Genomic DNA, 19,942 nt, shown 5'->3' on the forward strand with positions numbered 1-19,942 from the left:
TCTCTGATATCTATTTTGTCTGATGGCATTTCTTCAGAGATCCCTGGTCGACCCCCAGGACCCGGTGGCATGAAGAAATGTTGTTAGCGTCACAACCTCGCAATATGGAGAAGAGACGTTAAATTGTATAGAGATATCAAACGCCCAAACGGTAAGTCGTAGCATACAGGGCTGTCTAGTAAATGCTACAAGATTGGCAACACCACAAGGTATTATCCATTCTCTTTTAAACGCTTAAGCAATAAATAGTAGTCTACGGCAAAATAATTTGGAATTCGTATACAATTTTTTATTACTAAACCAACTTTGAAACAAATTTATAAAAATGTGCAGGATCCATTTCTAAAAGTGTTTTGAGTCTTGCTGGCGTTCCATGCCAATAAAGCCTCTATTGGAACAGTGATACTCAACCATTGTCGCATGGGACAACCAACGGCAAACTGTTCTACCATGCTTGGCTTCAACATGGAAGTGAGGTCTTGCGAGACAGACGCGTGCTCCGGAGCGGTGCCGAAACGTCGTTCTTGGTGGCGTCGTACAAACGATTGAAAACTCTTGTAGACATTTTAACGAAGTCATTTGAAGTTACCAATCAAGCAATGTCGAAGAGGCCGCTTAAAATTATGACGCTTTCAAGGAGTGCCAGAACCTTTATGATGTGATCATGTGAGTGATAAACAAAAAACTTAAAACTGAAGGTTTGAGTAATCAAGACAACGGGTAAAGTATCCTTTCATGTACTTTGTTGAAAGAAAACCGCCTTCTTATGTACACATCGATTAGTTTATTGAACAATGGGCACATTAAGCAGTGGCGAATTCACAAAATTACAAAAACAGCACACAGAAAAATCAAAAAGCGATGACGCATAGATTCAGTACTAAGCAAATCCACACGGTCGATAGGTTGAGCAGCAGGGCTGGAAAGATTTGTACTCTTTTTATAGAACAGCTTGGTCGAAAAGAAACGACGCTTCGAAAGACTTTGAATTCGATCCCTAAAAAGGCATCATTTTCCAATATCGCTTTCTACATCATGCCTCCCATTCCGCCCATACCACCCATTCCTCCCATGCCCCCCATTCCGCCGCCTGGTGGCATAGCAGGTTCTTCTTTAGGCTCTTCCGTAACCACGCATTCAGCGGTAGTGAGCAAAGACGCAACTCCAGAGGCATCAAGCAAAGCTTGCTTGACTACCTTGGTTGGATCAATGATCCCAGCTTCCATCATGTTACAAAAGGCATCCTCTCTGGCGTCGTATCCATAATCGCCGGTTTCTTGAAGCAGTCTCTCAGCCAGGAGTTGCCCTTCCATGCCGGCGTTGTCTGCGATTTGGGTGCAAGGTATCCGAAGAACTTTTTGAATAATATCAACTCCAATTTGTTCATCCCTGAAACATAGATTTTGTTAATACAATTGCAAGAAGCGATGGTTGAAGACTTGGGAAGTTCTGGGAACCCCTTTCAAAACTACAATCTTCACTGAGTCTCAATTAACAATGGTTTAAATAAATGCTACTTTCTACAGGGATATCTAAAGAAGGATACAAAGACTCGTAGCGCTTGCGTTATTCTCACTGTTGAATGTGAATCATAATGTTTTCCCCTTTTTTATTCTTGGAATTTAATGCGCATGAACCGATGTAAACCTGTCGCACGTTTTCGGAATTAAGCATTAGACTCTGATCAGCAGTTGAGTTTGTAAGCAATTTTAACACTGTTGTGTTTGTACAAACTAGTGTAATGTTAGCAATGGATTAGTTATTCTTGGTTTATCTGCAGGCTATCTTTATGAGTGTGATGTGATATTCAATTTCTTAACTATTCTCTTTTGAATAAGATCCAAAACGTAGTAATCAGATTTAAGTAAGTGTATGTGCTTGTTGATTAAATTAAAATTGAATTGATTAACCTGGATGAATAAAGGAATACAGTACATTGCTTGCTTGCTGCATTATTAGGAGTCAGAAACAAATAGAATCAGCCCGTAAGCTGGCTAAAGCTTACAAAATTACTACGAAGTGATCCTCTGACTTGAAAGCTTATGGAGGACTTAATTGACTTGGGCTTACCAGTGCAACAGGTACAAGACAGCTCATGTGTGCAAAACACTAGTGAGTGTTCAATACCAGGTCCAAATCTTAGGACACCAACACCTATACAACAGAGGGCCAAGCAAAAAGAAGAAATTGCTCATTTGCGCTACAAAACTCTGAAGGCTAAACAGCTTGCATTAGAAGCCGAATATGAGTGGGCAATCGCAAAGGGAGAACTCTTGGATGTGCAGATGCAGAGCCCCATGAACTATGAACCTAATCCATTGCCACAAATGAAGACTGAAGAGATCTGTCCCTCAAACAAACCTCAAGTAAAAGAAGAATCAAGATATTTGGATCACCCTGATCAGCAGCTTTCTCCTATCTCAGCAGAGTCATCTATTTCCTTTGCTGAATTTAAACCTGCTTCAAAGACTGCTAAACCAGAACCATTGGCTCCTCCACCTGTGCTAGAAAAAGAAACTCCACCCGTTTCTAGAGATGTCAAGTGGGATGAGTTGGTAGGTTTGTTTAATAGCCTAGCTCAATCTTCTGCACAAGGGCCTTTGCCCCCACGTGAAGTTAAAGGGTTCTTTGGAGATCCTCAGGACTTTCATAGATTCATTGTTGAATTTGATTCCCTTATTGCAAACAGAATTTTGGACCCTACAACCAAGCTTAGCTACCTCATTGACAACTGCATTGGGACTGCACGAGACTCCATTCAATCATGCATGACAATTGCATTGAATGACCCTGAAAAGGCTTACCAAACTGCCAGAAAAATCTTGTTTAATCAATTTGGTCAAGAATTCAAGATAGTTGCTGCTCATATTCAACCACTGAAGGAAGGTCCAAAGCTAAAGGTAAATGATGTAGAGGCGTTAAACAAACTTGGTGTTGATATGCGTAATTGCTATATTACTTTGAAAGAATGGGGTTGTGATATGGAGCTGAATAACCATAGCACAATCGACAGCATTTTCTTGAGACTACCTGTCCATCTTCAAAAGGACTTCCATCATCGAACCAAAACTATCTATCGCAGCGGGAAGGAACCAACCTTTGTCGACTTACTAGAGTTTGTGGAAGAAAATGTTGCATTGTCAAACACCAGGTTTGGCCTGTTACTAGCCAACAATGAACCAGCTAAAGGAAGTGGAAGAGTACCAAATCACACGCCTGCATATCGAAAAGCGGCACTCCACTCAACGCAAGCAACCACACGAAATGCATCACAAACCTGTGTCATGTGTAAAGAAGATCACCCATTGTGGAAATGTGAGGCCTTCAACAAACAACCAATTTCATCCAGAGAACAAGTTGTACGTCACAATGGTTTATGTTACAACTGTTTGCGGCCAGGACATTTCAGTCGCAATTGCATGAGCAAGCAGAGATGCAAAGTAAACCAATGCCACAAAGCGCATCATACTCTGCTTCATAACCAGACTGTGTTTAAGCCTGGTTTGAACGATCTTGTCAATCCAACACCACCCGGAAGCCATTCATCAAACATTACAACAGGAAGCACAGACACTATCGCTCAAACTAGTGTAATGTCCAGGGTGCGCCTGAAGGTGGTACCTGTTGAAATATGGGCGGATGGATCCAACATAACCACAAAAACATACGCTTTCCTTGATGAAGGTTCTAACGCAACACTATGCAAAACCAGCTTGCTTAAGAAACTGAAGGCGAAAGGAAAAGAAGAAACAATCTCGATATCGACTGTAAATGGCCAGCAGAACAAGAATGTTGCTATGCTAAACCTGAATGTAAAGGGTGTCTATGAAAGGAATGTGATTCGAATGCAAAATGTGTATGCGGTGCGGTCTTTGCCCAAATTAACCAATGACATCCCAACTGAAAATGACATGAAATCGTATGACCACCTGAAGGGGATTGAATTTCCTGATCTCGACATTAAAGAGATTGAACTCCTGGTTGGTGCAGACAATTTGCAGGCGCATCACATTATCGAAGAAAGGTATGGTAGAAATGGACAACCGAAGGCTGTGCACACTGGACTTGGGTGGTCTCTCATTGGTCGAGAAAATGTTAAAGGAAGCAATGGCATTCAGGTGCACTTTATGCAAGCAGATCCTGTGAATCACCTGAACCAGTTGTATGCATGTGACTTATGTGGAGGTGATGAAGATCTTCTGGCCCCATCCATTGAGGACAACATAGCATTGAAAACTATGGAAGACACGGTGATGAAGATGGGAAACCATTACCAGATTGGCCTCCCTTGGAAATCTGATAATGTCACATTACCATACAACCGCCCCATGGCTGAAAAACGACTTGACTACCAGAAAAGAAAGTTTCAACGCGACCCGGAGCTGTTCAACAAATACAAAGAGAAGATCAAGGAGTACATCGACAATGACTACGCTAGAAGAGTGCCTGATGATAATGTACAAGCATCTGAAAACCGTTGTTGGTATATTCCTCATCATTCAACTGGGGACAAATTCCGAGTGGTATTTGATTGTGCTGCTAGGTTTGGTGGTACTTCACTGAATGAACAACTACTTCAAGGTCCAGATCACACCAACAATTTGGTTGGTGTGCTATCTAGATTTCGCCAGGAGGAAGTTGCCTTTGTATGTGATATAAAGGGGATGTTCCACCAAGTACAAGTTCAACCTAAAGATTGGAATGCTCTGCGGTTCTTATGGTGGCCAGATCACGATTTGAAAAGGGAACCTGTAGATTATCAAATGAAAGTCCATTTGTTCGGCGCAACTTCATCTCCAAGTTGTGCAGGATATGCTCTAAAGAAAACAGCAAAGGACAATGCTACCAATGCCGATGAACTAACATTACATACAGTCAATAAAAATTTTTATGTAGATGACTGCTTAAAATCTGTGGACACCCCTGAAAGGGCGGTGCATTTAATAAACCAACTGGGGTTACTGTTGAGCAGTGGTGGGTTTCAACTCACCAAGTACAACAGTAACTGCCGGTCGGTTCTTTCTTCTATTCCAGAGTCTGATAGGGCAGTGAGTAATGCGATAAATGTTAACTTTGAAAAACTGCCTTGTCAAACCACTCTGGGAGTAACTTGGAACACCGAGGACGACATCTTCAAAGTCAAGGTTGATGTGGGAGAAAGGTACATCACTCGACGAGGGATTCTATCAACAATCAGCCAAATCTATGACCCGCTTGGATTGGTGCAACCCTTCATTTTGCCCATGAGAAACCTGTTACAAGGTTTATGCAGTAGTAACCTTAACTGGGATGACCCATTACCTCCAGATGTGCAAGTCAAATGGCAGTCATGGCTAAATCATTTACCCAAGCTGCAGGAGCTATCTGTGCCTCGATGCTACAAACCAGTGGGTTTTACTCCAACAGACATTCAGTTGCATTGCTTTTGTGATGCTAGCCAAACTGGATTTGGGGCTGTAAGCTACCTACGACTCCAAGCAGGAGATGGCCGTGTCCACTGTTCCTTTGTGATGGGGAAGTCGAGAGTAGCTCCCTTGAAGCCGACAACAATCCCGCGACTTGAATTATCCGCAGCTGTGCTGGCTGTGAAGTTGAACAAGTTCATCAAACGTGAATTGGAATACACAATCAACTCTGAGTATTTCTGGACTGATTCAACAGCTGTTCTACGCTACATTGCCTGCACATCAAGAAGGTTTCACACATTTGTCGCAAACCGTTTACAGTTCATCCATGGTTGCACATCCACACGCCAATGGAGGTATGTCAACACACACCTCAATCCAGCTGACATCGGTTCACGTGGTGTAAGCCCAGACGCCTACAAAAAGGCCATGGTTTGGTTAGAGGGGCCACAATTTCTTACCAAAGGAATCAGCGAGTGGCCAAACCAAATTGTGAAAATGAACCCAATCTCAAACAATGATCCAGAAGTCAAGGTAAAGGTACTCGCTGTAAACGTGAAGAAGGATTTTAAATTGCTTGAAGAAATGTGTACTCGCTACCCAAATTGGTTCAAATTGTGCAAAGCTGTTGCTTGGTTGCTGAGGTTTCAGAAATATATTAAGTCGAAGTTTATACTTAAACAGCCGTTGCAGCATGAACCACGGATCACCTCTGCTGAGATTGAAACTGCTGAATCAGAACTTGTCAAGTTCGTTCAAGACCAGCGATTCAACCCACAAATCAAACTATTGCATAATCACAGCGACAAAACCAATGTCTTCACAAGGTTGGATAAGAAAATACTTCGCGGTTCGACGTGGCAGCCGCTGCAAGGTTTGTGTCCCATCTTGGTTTGTGGTATTCTTCGGGTGGGTGGTCGTCTACAGCGCACTTCCTTGCCATTCCATGCAAAACATCCCATTATCATGCCACCAGATCACAACATTACAAGATTGCTGATCCAACATTATCATGAGCTGGAAGGGCACAGTGGAACTCTACATGTTCTTTCTACAATAAGAGAAAGGTACTGGATCATTCGCGGACAGTCTGCCGTTCGATCAACATTACGCCACTGCATACGATGTCGCTTTCAGCACGCTAAGGTTGGTGAACAGATTATGGCACCTCTACCCGAATTTCGTGGCACTCCCAACTATCCTCCCTTTAACTGGACAGGCATTGATTACATGGGGCCTGTGTATGTCAAGTCCGGAAGAAGTACTCCAAAACGTTATATATGTGTTTTTACTTGTTTGAGCACAAGAGCTGTACACCTTGAAGTTTCCCATTCCATGGATACAAATTCATTTTTGCAAGCCTTTCGAAGGTTTATAGGCAGACGATGTAAACCCTCACATGTTTACAGTGACAATGGCACCAACTTTGTTGGTGCAGAAAGAGAGCTTCGTAACGCTCTTCAAGACTGGAACCAAAGTACTGTGCACAATGCTATGTTGAAACAGGAAATAGCATGGCATTTCAACCCACCTGCGGCAAGTCATCAAGGTGGGATATGGGAGCGTATCATCCAAACTGTCCGTAAGGTTCTGTACGCTCTTGTCCAAGACAGACTGCTTAAAGATGAAGCTCTGCACACGTTCATAGTAGAAGTAGAGCACATTCTCAATAACCGTCCAATCACAGCCATGAGTGATGACTCTAAGGATAAACCTCCCCTCACTCCTAAAATGTTGTTGACTGGTTGTATAAATACAGACGCTACCCCGGGTGCCTTCATTATGGCTGACGGGTATCGTAAATCCTGGAAATTGGTTCAACATTTGGCCGACCAGTTCTGGGCACAATGGTTAAAACAATATCTGCCTGTTCTTCAATCGCGTTCTAAATGGACTGTTCAACGCAACAACTTTAAAATTGGCGATTTGGTTTTAATGCTGCAAGAGAACACTAAACGCGGCTCTTGGCCTAAAGGCATTATTAGTGACATTTATCCTGACAAGGATGGTATTGTAAGAAAGGTTCTCGTTAAAACTGCTGAGTCATCATTAATTCGCGACATTCGCAAACTGTGCTTCATCGAAGCGGCTCAACAAGATTAATGTGCATTGTGTACTCGCCACGGTGGTAGTTAATCATGTAAGAATCCCTCTCTAGGTAACTTCTAGCATGATTAAGTATACCACACACTCTATTTGATCGATTTGTTGTGACATGTGTAAATTGTAAAACTCTGGGTTAGGGTTAAACTCTGGTAGCCTTCATGCTCTCGTCCACAGTAAGGGACATGTTATCACGTTTGATTTGCAGAGAGACTTTACGATATGCGTCGACGCGACGCTATTCTGGAACTTCAGCGCCCTTGTGTTGTGTGTACGTTTAAATTTTCATTGCATCCACTAGCCGCTAGACGGCCCGATGAGTGGTCTAGGTGTTTTCCTTTCATTTGTGATAACAAATTGCAGTATTGGCCTGAACATTCACATTCAGGAGATTTGAAATAACTGTTCTTAACTAGTTATTTGGGCGGGCTATGTTGAATGTGAATCATAATGTTTTCCCCTTTTTTATTCTTGGAATTTAATGCGCATGAACCGATGTAAACCTGTCGCACGTTTTCGGAATTAAGCATTAGACTCTGATCAGCAGTTGAGTTTGTAAGCAATTTTAACACTGTTGTGTTTGTACAAACTAGTGTAATGTTAGCAATGGATTAGTTATTCTTGGTTTATCTGCAGGCTATCTTTATGAGTGTGATGTGATATTCAATTTCTTAACTATTCTCTTTTGAATAAGATCCAAAACGTAGTAATCAGATTTAAGTAAGTGTATGTGCTTGTTGATTAAATTAAAATTGAATTGATTAACCTGGATGAATAAAGGAATACAGTACATTGCTTGCTTGCTGCATTATTAGGAGTCAGAAACAAATAGAATCAGCCCGTAAGCTGGCTAAAGCTTACACTCACGACACTATCAGGGCAGTAGTTTGTAGCGCGTTAAACATGCGATTCTTTTTTAAATTGCATAACGTTTTGTAGTGCAGCCGGTACAGAAAACAGTTAGCAAATGTTGCATAGAGCATATTCAAAGAGTACTTGTATGGAAAGACAGTTGAAAAGTTACCAGTAAGCTGTTTTTCTTAAAGCCTCTACAGTAGGCTAGATGAAAAGCAAGTATACGGGCAGTTGAAATAACAAGTAACCATGAGCATGCAGTAAACATCCAGGCCTGATGCTAATAGCGCAATATGTAGGTTATCATAACAAGACTTATTAAACTACTATTGGTGCCAATTGTCATTTTACGTTAAACAGAGATTATTTACGATAAATAGAAGCCCTTTCATTGTCAGACGTAATAAAAGCCTTCGTATCCCCTTCTTTAGATATCCCTGATTTTCAAAAATATACAAATTCTATACCAAAATATTGATAGAAGAGAAATTAAGTCTCTTACGAACCTGGTTAGGCCCTCAACTTTCAAGAGAGAGTCGTGGCATCTCAGAAGAGCGACTCCTCCACCTGGGACGATTCCCTCTTCAATGGCAGCTCGAGTAGCGTTCAGGGCATCGGTGACTCTGTCTTTTTTCTCGTTCACCTCCACTTCGCTGCTCCCACCAACCTACATAGAAAAAGTACTGATGCCAATGTTTTTTATGGTTAAATCCAAACCAAGTTATCAAAACCAATTAGAACTTTCAGTTTACTTTTTAAAGGAATTCCTTGGGTAATGCTTACATGTTGATAACTCTTTCGATTTTCTAGCATGACATTTTTTCTGGATTTCTATTACACAAGGTATCAATCAAGTTTATTGATATAATATTTAATAAGTTCATAATATTTAGTAAAGATAGATATTAAATTGCACAAAATTTAGATATCAGAAGAATTTGCTTAACTATGATTAGGTGATTACTGTAGTATTTTTACATGTTCACTTTGAAGAGTACTGAAAACATTTGTAGTTGCAGTACCTTGAGCACAGCCACACCACTGGCAAGCTTGGCAAGGCGTTCATTCAACTTCTCACGTTCATAATCACTAGAGGTAGCATCTAGTTGTTCATGGATTTGTGCCACGCGTCGTTCAATATCTTCTTTCTTGCCTTTTCCACGAAGCAACAAGCAATCGTCCTTTGTGATGGAAATTTCCTCAACCTTTTTAAAACAATTATAAAATATATTTGAATTAACACTTACTGACGATCCCACAAAGGGTGAAACAGGCTGTAAAGGTTACGTGGATGATAGTGATTTAATTTACTTGAATTAGCTTTGCTTACCACTGCGCTTGAGATGAGCACTCTGTAGTGATATTGATAACAATTTTGTACTAAAGCTTAATTAGTTTGGTTCATTCATTAAAGAACACATGTTTGTGACACACCAAAGTAACCTCCATGAAACTGCAACAGGATAAAACTTTAGAAATGGTCGAGTGGGATTGCAATTGAGATAATAAAAACCAACACAGCATCAACATGTTATATATATGGAAAAGAGAGTTCGCAATATCCTTAACACCAAGTTACAAACTACAGACCTGGCCGAGGTCAGAGATTTGAATATCTTCAAGTTTCATTTCCAATGCTTCTTCACCAAAAACAAGTGCACCGGTGGCGACAGCCATGTCTTTCAAAGTGTTTTTCCGATTGTCACCAAATCCTAAAAGCAAAAACTGAATGTTTCTCAGCAGTCGAGTGTGGCAAAAACTAACAGCGGTAACTGTGTTTTATAAATTTGATTATCTTTTTAATAACAAAAACTTTGTAACTCAAAACGGTCAATATGACAGGAGAAAATAGCTCATTAATCACCTGGGGCTTTCACAGCAGCAATTTGTAATCCAACCTTTAGTCGGTTCACCACCAACGTTGTTAATGCTTCACCTTCAACATCTTCAGCAATAATTATAAGTGGTTTGCGCTGGGAGTTTGCAAGTTCTAGAGCAGGTACAATTGACTGTAGAAAATAAGTTTCTAAGTTACAAGCAATATATTTACTTTCTATGACTCTTTTCAGATAAATTGAGACTTCAAACATCTGACCTAACAAATCCTTTGATTTATAACAAAAATAAGATAACTGGCAATTATGCTTTTGTATTTTATAAATCAGAAAAAGTGGAAAAAAATCTTTTGACTATATCTCTTATTGAACAAATTCCTTTCCAATACAAATTTTTGAATAAATCATGCAGAATATTTGCATCATAGCAACCAGGGTTGAAAAAAACCTGGGTTTTTTTAAAAAAGCCCAACCCGCATGGTTTTTTAAAAAAAAACCTGGGTTTTTTGGGTTTTATTTTAAAAAGATGCAAAAAAAGGTAGATTCATGCTTATTTCACCTCAAATACTACTTTTTACCAATGAAGTGCCTCTCACTCACAGTACATGCTGCTGGCATAACTCAATAAAATAATGCACTAGGGCTGTTTAACTATGAGGCCTTCTTGCATAAATGAGTTTTAGTGTAGTACAAAGTGGCAGTATTTGATTTTTGTGTACAGAAATATCCACTGTGTTTTCAATTTATCCTTGGAAATTTACTTCACAATCACAGGCCTTAAAACTCTATTTTTTTTCGGCAGCCATCGTGGCCTACCGGGAGCTCCTTCTCGGCGGCCAAATCTGCGCGCTTGGAGGCCAAAATACAATTAAAGATAGCACACGTAAATAGAACTAAACTTGCAACAATGCTAAAATGATCACATAGCGTTGTTGAAGTCTGGGCTACGTCCTGTAATAGAATCGTTGTACCACGCAATAACTGCTTTATCGGGATTGCAATTCGGTATTGCGGGACCATCTAACGACCCTAAATTGTTTCAGCTGCTCGCAGCTCAGCAAATTGTTTCAACTGCATTACCGAATACCGCCTTTTAAGAAATCTGACCATTTATACCGTTATGATGTCACCATTGAGGGTGTGAAGTCACTAACCCACGAGCGAGAACATTTCTCAACTATGAAGACACGTGTTTTCCCCTCGGATGTCAACAAACCTAGTTCTTCTTTTTAACAACGATTTAATGTCCGACAACATTGCATCGACATAAACACGACAATATTGCCAGCCTATGTAAATTAGCACCTCGGATTAACACTTTGTTAAAATAAGCGTCTGGAACTACAAACAAGACTTAGTCAAACAGGCAAATAAGCGAAAGTTTTTTTAAAAACTTTATTCTAGATCATTTAATAAGCAAAAAATTCGTCTTGTTTTTGTTCTGTTATGTTCGTTTACCACTGCTCTATAATCATGCAAAAAACTCGCAAACCTGGGACTTGCGGTTTCGCGTCACGGTAATTAACGCTATTACTCGCGCACAATGGATGAATGCGCGTTGGCCGAATGCGCGGGTAGGCTACAGCTGGTGATCCCAGCTGGATATATTCCATATATAACGTAGCAAATGTTCCCGCACAATACAACAGTGGTGATTATAACGCGCTGACCGAATTCTGTGTCACTCTTTGATACCCTACCTATTTTCGACAGTTAATCCACGCTCATTCCATTGCAAAATTAAATAATTGGCTAGAATAAACCGGCGGCCAAACTTGGCCGACTGAGAAGGTAGCACCGGCGGTCATTCAAGCACTACTTAGCGGCCATGGCCGCAGGCTGCTTTAAGGCTCACAATCACATCTTTAAGTCCTAATTTGAAGTTTGTTTTAAGTACCATGTGGTATAAAAATTGGACAAATATGATGCTCTGGATTTAAAAAAAAAACCACCCAGGTTTTTTTGGGTTTGGTAAAATACCGACAACCCTGATAGCAACCAAAGAAAAATTCTCTGTGTCTTGTGTCTGGTTGACTTTTTATCAAAATACAACACTTGTTTGTGTAAATGTTTTTGTTTGTGTATACATCACACCCTGACTTTGTAGGTAAACATTTGGTATTAAATTTCAAATGCTTAACGATATTGTGTGGAATATAAAGTTTCTAATGAAAAAGGATATCAGAACATCACCTGAACAGAGCTTATTTTTTTTTCAGAAAGTAAAACAAATGCGTCTTGAAATTCAACTTTTTGTCCTTTTGCAGTGTTAATAAAATACGGTGAAATATATCCTCTGTCGAACTTCATTCCTTCAATAACTTCTAATTCATCATGCATTGTTTTTCCATCTTTGACTGTGATAACTCCATTTCTTCCCACCCTCTCCATAGCACTAGAAATTAAATCTCCAATTTCTTTATCACCATTGGCAGAGATAGTTGCTACTTGTGCTATTTCTTCCGGTGTGGTAACTTGCTTTGACATTTTTTTCAACTCTTCCACAACAACTTCAACGGCTTTTTGGATTCCTTTTCTCATTTCAATAGGGTTAGCACCTCGAGAAATCTTTTCAGAACCTTCTTTTGCGATTGCTCGAGCAAGAATTGTGGCAGTTGTTGTTCCATCACCAGCCTCTTCATTTGTGTTGTTTGCAACATCTTGGACTAGTTTTGCACCGATATTCATATATTTGTTTTTGAATTCAATTCCTTTGGCAACTGTTACACCGTCTTTAGTAACTTTAGGTGAACCCCATGACTGTTCAAGAATAACATTACGACCCTTTGGTCCCATTGTTACAGCCACAGCATCAGCAAGTTGATTGACACCTGTAATAATAAAATCGTTATCAACAAAATTTAATTAAAATATTTATAGTAGCCTAACAGTAGACTAATGAAAGACGCATTATAGTGATTTGACCTGCCTTTAGAGATGTATTCCAGGCCTTAAAACTCTATTTTTTTCCGGCAGCCATCGTGGCCTACCGGGAGCTCCTTCTCGGCGGCCAAATCTGCACGCTTGGAGGCCAAAGCACAAATAACGATAGCACAAATAAATAGAATTAAACTTGCAACAATGCTACAATGATCACTTAGCGTAGTTGAAGTCCGGGCTATGTCCTGTAATAGAATCGTTGTACCACGCAATAACTGCTTTATCGGGATTGCAATCCGGTATTGCGGGACCATCTAACGACACTAAATTGTTTCAGCTGCTGGGTAAATTGTTTCAACTGCATTACCGGATACCGCCTTTCATGAAATCTGACCATTTATACCGTTATGATGTCACCATTGAGGATGTGAAGTCACTAACTCACAGCGGGAACATTTCTCAACTATGAAGACACGTGTTTTCCCCTCGGATGTCAATTAACCTAGTTCTTCTTTTTAACAACGAATCAATGTCCGACAACATTGCATCGACATAAAAACGACAATATTGCCAGCCTATGTAAATTATGACTTCGGATTAACACTTTGTTAAAAAAAAATAAACGTCGGGAATTACAAACAAGACTTAGTCAAACAGGCAAATAAGCGAAAGTTTTTTTTTTAAAAACTTTATTCTAGATCATGTAATAAGCGGAAAATTTGTCTTGTTTTTGTTCAGTTATGTTTGTTTAGTACTGCTCTATAATCATGCAAAAAATCGCAAACCTGGGACTTGCGGTTTCGCGTCACGGTAATTAACGCTATTACTCGTGCACAATGGATGAATGCGCGCGTAGCCCACAGCTGGTGATCGCAGCTGGATATATTCCATATATACAATAGCAAATGTTCCCGCACAATACAACAGTAGTGATTATAACGCGCTGACCGAATTCTGCGTCACTCTTTGATACTACATATTTTTGAAAGTTAATCCACGCTCATTCTATTGCAAAATTAAATAATTGGCTAGAATAAACCGGCGGCCAAACCTGGCCGACTGAGAAGGTAGCACCGGCGGTCATTCAAGCACTACTTAGCGGCCATGGCCGCAGGCTGCTTTAAGGCTTGTATTCTACAGTTTTAACTTTTAAGACAGCACGCAAATAATGCATGAACGTAAAGAAGTCAGGCTTAAAATAAAAAGCACATCTTTTTAATTTTCAGAAGTACATTAACACCTGTGTTAAATTGCTTACACCAATAGATAACATACCAGCAATCATTTCTTCTCTGGCTGCTGCTCCAAATTTAACGTCTTTAGCATAACTTCGTTGGGAAATAATGCGACTCAGTGGTTGTCCACTAGTCCGTGCTAATTTGGCTAACCGATGCATTTTATATGAACAAAATGATACTGTGTAATGAATGTCAAGAGATATGATTCTGCAAAAGTAATTTAGTAAGGTATAATTGTCTATACGGCTATCAGCACCTGCCAATAAATAAAATACTTAATACCGTATTTACTTGATTGTAAGCCACGCTTGATTGTAAGCCGCATGTAATAGTGTTAAAAATTGAATGTAAGCCGCCCTTGAATGTAAGCCGCAAATACTGTTTACACGCAAAGCTGAAACTGCAGTACTTTCCAAATTTACCGGTATGTTCATTAAGTACCATAAATAAAACTGACAACTCCTTTTTTTCTTTCCAATGCACGTCATAAATCCATGTGACAATTTAAAATGCACGTCAGAAATTCAGAATTGTCGGCATCAGACAACGCAGTACAGCAAAACATCTATGGCAAAGTCGACAAGGAAAAAGGCAAAAACAAAAAATGAAACCGCTTTTGATTGTAAGCCGCCCTTAAATTTAAGCCGCAAACATGATGGAAAAAAAAACTTTATAAGCCGCGGCTTACAATCAAGTAAATACAGTAGGCAAGGACTGAAGTTGCAGAAATGATGAAACATGTTTGAAAGTTACTGCTTAATGGGTGTATGGTTTCACAATTCATGCAAACACAAAACACAGCCAGGCACTGAGGTTAAAAGAAATCCAGGCCAAAGCTGGTTGTGGAACATAAAATTACATACACTGCCTCAACCAATTTTTAATACATATATATGGTCTTTATAGTAGGCCTACAGTACTACGGTAGCCTATTAACTGCACTTTTTGAACTATCACATGCATAATTTCAGCAGAGTTTCATTACATTTGTTGTTGTCTAGGCTACATATCAGCTGAGAAACTTGCTTTTTCTACATTCTTTTAAGTGAAGGACACATTGAATCCAACTTCTGCTTCACAAATTCGTAAAGTAACAACGATTATGGTGCTAAAAGCAAAACTCAATCTAATGCGAAACTACTATAACTTTGCTCATAAATGACTTGCAGAAAATCAACACTTCACACTTCCAGTGATAAATTGCTGAATGTATGTTATTGCCATCTTAACAACGCAAAAATAAGAACAACTAAATCTCTTTCCATTACGACGCGTGGCATGCTTTGTTTCCAGAAAACCTCCAAAATACAGCCTGGACTACAACCACACAACTAAATCAACCAAGGAGTCAAGGACTAAACGCACGTGCGCACTCGGCAAACTTTTAACTCACGAGGATTAAACAGTATTGCCAAATAAAAACTTAGTTTGTGGAAAAGTAGTGTCCAAAAAGCTGTCAAACCATAAAAATATTTTCTAAAAAGTGTTATCGAAAAAATCGCTTTACAATGTGTCCAAAAGGTTGACTTAAGCTTTAAAAATTTGCCAATTTTACGGATACGTGAAAAAAAAATTCAAGAACATTCCAAAACAGACAAAGTTTGAAACCACTTTTACAGTTTTACATTATTACTAAAAAACAATCATACTATTATTTAAAAATTGTTTTTAATAAAACACTGCTAGGTTCATAAATTCTGCTTAGTGATTTTCAAACATCGCAAATATTTTTTTATTTGTTAAAAAGGATAAAAAAAAAAGGTTAGAACTCATGACAATTGTCAAGAAAATTGAGAAACTGGCAACGTTGATAAGCTTTTTGCAAAGAAATTGCTAGAATATTTCATCATCCATGACGAACAATGGACAAGGGCGCTTGTGTCTTAAAAAGAAAGGGATCAAGCTGTAGGGCGTAGACGAACGCAAAACTATGTAGGCTAGGGCTAGGCTATAGGTACTGTGAAGCAATTTTGAGAAGGCGATCAAGCACTCTGTGGAATTTCAATCCTAGGGGTTGTGAGAGAAAATAAAGACGCCATAAGACGAACAGGAATGAACTATGAGTCTGCAGGGTCACAGATTTCAAAACCAATCATGAGTGATGTCAGTGATTGTAGAAACAACGTGGCCTATGTAACTCTCGCAAAAGCTACACCATCATGTTTTTTTTTGGATGCTTTCAAAGTAAAATCTCAGAATATGCTTGGGTAGCAAAATTTTCTAAACTTCATTTTTTGAAAGTTTGGATGGCTTCGAAAAAAGGTTGGGAACCACTGGTCTAAACTGTAGATTAACTAATTGGACTTTAAAGAACACCAGGCTAATATTCCATATGATACTCATCATAATAGGCTATATGAATTGCGCAATGAAAGAAATGGCAGGAATAAAATAAATAAACTAAAAAAAGAAATTAAGACAAACAATAAAAGAGGTAGGCTACGGTACTGAACAGTTCTCTAGTAGGCTACGGTACTTAAACTTGAGTGGTTCATTGGTACCATTTGCAGAGCAATAACACCACACTTCCGACTCACAAAACTGAAACAAACTTATTTATAATAAGCTACTCAGCAGCTATATACCAAGACTTTCTTTTGCAGTTCTTTGTTATGATAAATAAATGAAAACAAATGTTACTTGAAAATTTGTATGAAACGATTTGAGATAAGCCTAGTATAAAAAGCAAAAAAAAAAACTTTTTTGATCATCTCTACATGAGACACACGCCTTCGCACGATGTGCAGACCTTTTATGACCTCGAATTCATTGCGATATATGTCTCCAGTCCTTTAAAAGTTAAAACTGTATTACCGCATAGGTTTTGAAGTGTGCTCCTGCTTCTGCTTCCATTCATAAAAATTCCTGGAAAAGCACTTCTATGATCAAATGAGAAGGTTTGGCACTAAACAGTAAACACGTACGGTCCATGCTTGGTGAATAACAAAGCCAATATCTTTGAAACGTAATCCTGGCTATATATGCAGGCTGGACTGCTGAGAAAAGCCCTCAAGAAGGTGACCCAAAGTTTAAACTGGTTACCAGGAGCGGATTCAGCAAGTAGCCTTGAGGGGGGCAATTTCAACAAAACGACGTGCATGTATTGTGTAGGTTTTACATTAATCCGACCTTACTGTGAAGTTTATGTTCTAGTTCTTAGAGGCGCTATCGCTCCTTCCTGGATATGTCGTCACTGTATCATATTTTGGTCTCAAGCACGTTATACTTTTGACATTTTGTTGCTTCAACTTTTTCGAGTACCTTATATGTTGTTTCTTCGTCCACGGAGCAGACAACAAGCCAAAGTAGCCACATGCTTCATAAAAGAGAATAAAATCTCCTCGTGTCGCCAAATACTACGGGCAAACTAACATTTTCATGCAAGTTCATTTAAGAGTTGAAGCAGTATTTCTTTTAAAGCTAAACTATGCTTCTTTCTGCTTACGGTAAATTCCCCAGTTTTTTGTTTTGGTTTTAAAACTTTTCAAGGTCTAGGAGAAACACTGCCATTCTCTCTCTAGAAGTAAAAGTGGTAGAACCACTACAGTAGAATTCGCCTATAACGGCTTCGTTTATAACAGAGATGACGAAACTTTTTGCGGTCGCCGACCACTTTGTCAATTACACATGAGATATCAGGCCACACAACTTTTTAATCGTAACCCACTACAAAATGTTTTAGAAGCGACTCAAGATATTATTCATGAAAAGTAACAAACGGCAAATGAAAGTAATAAAACCCACACAGTTGTTTGTTTGTTTGTTTGTTTATCTTTATCCTGCATTGCGGGAAAGCGGACTTGAGCGCTATGCATCGGTGTACGCCTTCCGACGTACACCTGACCCACGCTGCAGCCGACGGCAATGTGTGTTTCCGGTTGTCTACTCTACTTATGACTTCAATTTGGTACTACCCATTACTCGAAATCGATCACTAGGTAGAGGCAATTATCGTAAAGTTTCTTGCCCAGAGAAACAACAGCAATTGCAGGTAGCTGGAGTCGAACATGCAGGCTCTCGACTGCGAGCCCAACGCGCTAACCACTTGGCCACTGCTGCCGAATTATTGAATTATCTTACGCAATATCGAAACACACAACGGTCAAAATAAAAACAAATCAACTTGAGCAAAAAGGTTAGAGCAACAGTAAGCTACTTGCACTGAAGACAGTTTAATTTTGTAGTTTAAGCGTTTGCTTTCATATGAGTAACATTTTCTTTTTTTATTTTCCCTTTATATCTTAAATTTTTCTGAAGGTGTTGCGACCGTGCCAAATTTCTCTCAACTCAATAACTTACTTCGGTCTCAAGCACGTTTTAACGTTCGCGTTTTGTCGCTTCTACCCTTTTCTCGACCTTTGCTATGCTGACGTGTATTGTTTTGATATGATGGTCAGAAATAAAAACAACTGAACTGAGTATGATTTCTTCTGTTTTTTGGCTCTATCCTTTTTGCTCAAGTTGACGAAATGTTTCGACCATTATGCTCCGAAACAACAAATCAGTTAATGAAATTTCTTTTTCAAACAACAAACAAAAGCCCATGCGAATCATACAGCTGAAGCTATCTAATGCAGCATTGAAGCATAAAATATTAAAAAATAACATTGAAGCATTGAATTTTTTGGCTTAGTGGAATTTTTAGAAAGTTTTTTGCTTGACTAAGCGTTTTATATTAGATCGAACAGACGATGTGGCAACTCTCAACTGCCCACTAAGATTTTCATCTGTCAGCCTCCACTTGTAGCAAAGGAAAGGTGCACCAGTGAAGTCATAAAACAGCTTTGAGAATGTCTTTAATGCATGAGCGATTGTCAGATTGTTTTGCGGGCCGCACAAAATTCTTTGACGGGCCGCATGTTCGTCACCTCTGGTTTATAACGTCAATTCGCCTACATTTAGCTCGGTCCCAGCAGAATTCCTATCTTTTACGTACATTGTAGTTCGGCTACAACAGCATCGCCTATAACGTCAATTCGCATGTAACAGCACCCTTTCTTGGTTCCCAGACGTCTTTTGTTCGTTTATAACCAGGGCTGGATTTCAGCCGGAACGGTCCGGAGCGCCGCTCCGGAAGCTAGATCAAAAAGTTGATTTGTCCGGAACGGCGTTCCGGAAGCTCAAATATTTTATGCTCTTATTATGCTTTGCCCTGTTCAGTAAAAGTAAATCCATAATTCTTGATGAGTCCACCACGTTAAATCGCGTATCCACTCTTATAATATATCTTCGTACCAGTCTTGACAGAAGCCAACCTATGAATGTATTTGTAGATCTTGTTGAGCTCGCTAGTCTTACTGCGAATGGCATCTTTGAATTCCTGAAGAGCTGCCTAAAATCATATGGCATTTCTACAACATTTTTATCTTCTTGCTTGATTGGTGTTGTATGTGATAGCGCGGCTGTGATGTTAGGTCGCAAAAATGGCGTGGCAAAATTGCTTCGTGATGAATTTCCAGGCATTGTGGTGTGGTATTGTGCAAACCATAGATTGAAACTATCGGTTCGTGATGTTGTAAAATCAGTCAGTAATGTGAATCGATTTCGATTTTTTATGGACAAGCGTTATATCCTTTACCACGCTTCTCCTAACAGTAGCAGGGAATTGGGTGAATGTGCAGTGGCT

General features: G+C 39.5%; 1 protein-coding gene across 1 annotated transcript; it reads right to left on the reverse strand.

Moving 5' to 3' along the window:
* Positions 1–721: 721 nt before the first annotated feature.
* On the reverse strand, positions 722–14,547 carry LOC145766295 (60 kDa heat shock protein, mitochondrial-like). The gene is made up of 7 exons (XM_082577972.1): positions 14,354–14,547; positions 12,392–13,029; positions 10,228–10,372; positions 9,954–10,075; positions 9,386–9,568; positions 8,870–9,030; positions 722–1,389 (listed from the first exon to the last, which is right to left on the reverse strand). Exons 1-7 carry the CDS (start codon positions 14,472–14,474, stop codon positions 1,029–1,031), a joined length of 1,731 nt encoding a protein of 576 aa, XP_082434098.1. The 5' UTR covers positions 14,475–14,547; the 3' UTR covers positions 722–1,028.
* Positions 14,548–19,942: the final 5,395 nt, after the last annotated feature.

This window comes from Aplidium turbinatum, chromosome 3 (assembly GCF_918807975.1).
Source record: "Aplidium turbinatum chromosome 3, kaAplTurb1.1, whole genome shotgun sequence".
In the NCBI taxonomy this organism is placed as follows: Eukaryota; Metazoa; Chordata; class Ascidiacea; order Aplousobranchia; family Polyclinidae; genus Aplidium; species Aplidium turbinatum.

Excerpts from the sequence above, each read along its gene's own strand:
- LOC145766295 (XM_082577972.1), bottom strand. The coding sequence starts at position 14,474 with ATGCATCGGTTAGCCAAATTAGCACGGACTAGTGGACAACCACTGAGT. Across the intron at positions 13,030-14,353 it reads CAGAGAAGAAATGATTGCTG|GTGTCAATCAACTTGCTGAT; the intron begins GTATGTTATCTA and ends TTATTATTACAG. Across the intron at positions 10,373-12,391 it reads AAAAAATAAGCTCTGTTCAG|TCAATTGTACCTGCTCTAGA; the intron begins GTGATGTTCTGA and ends TATTTTCTACAG.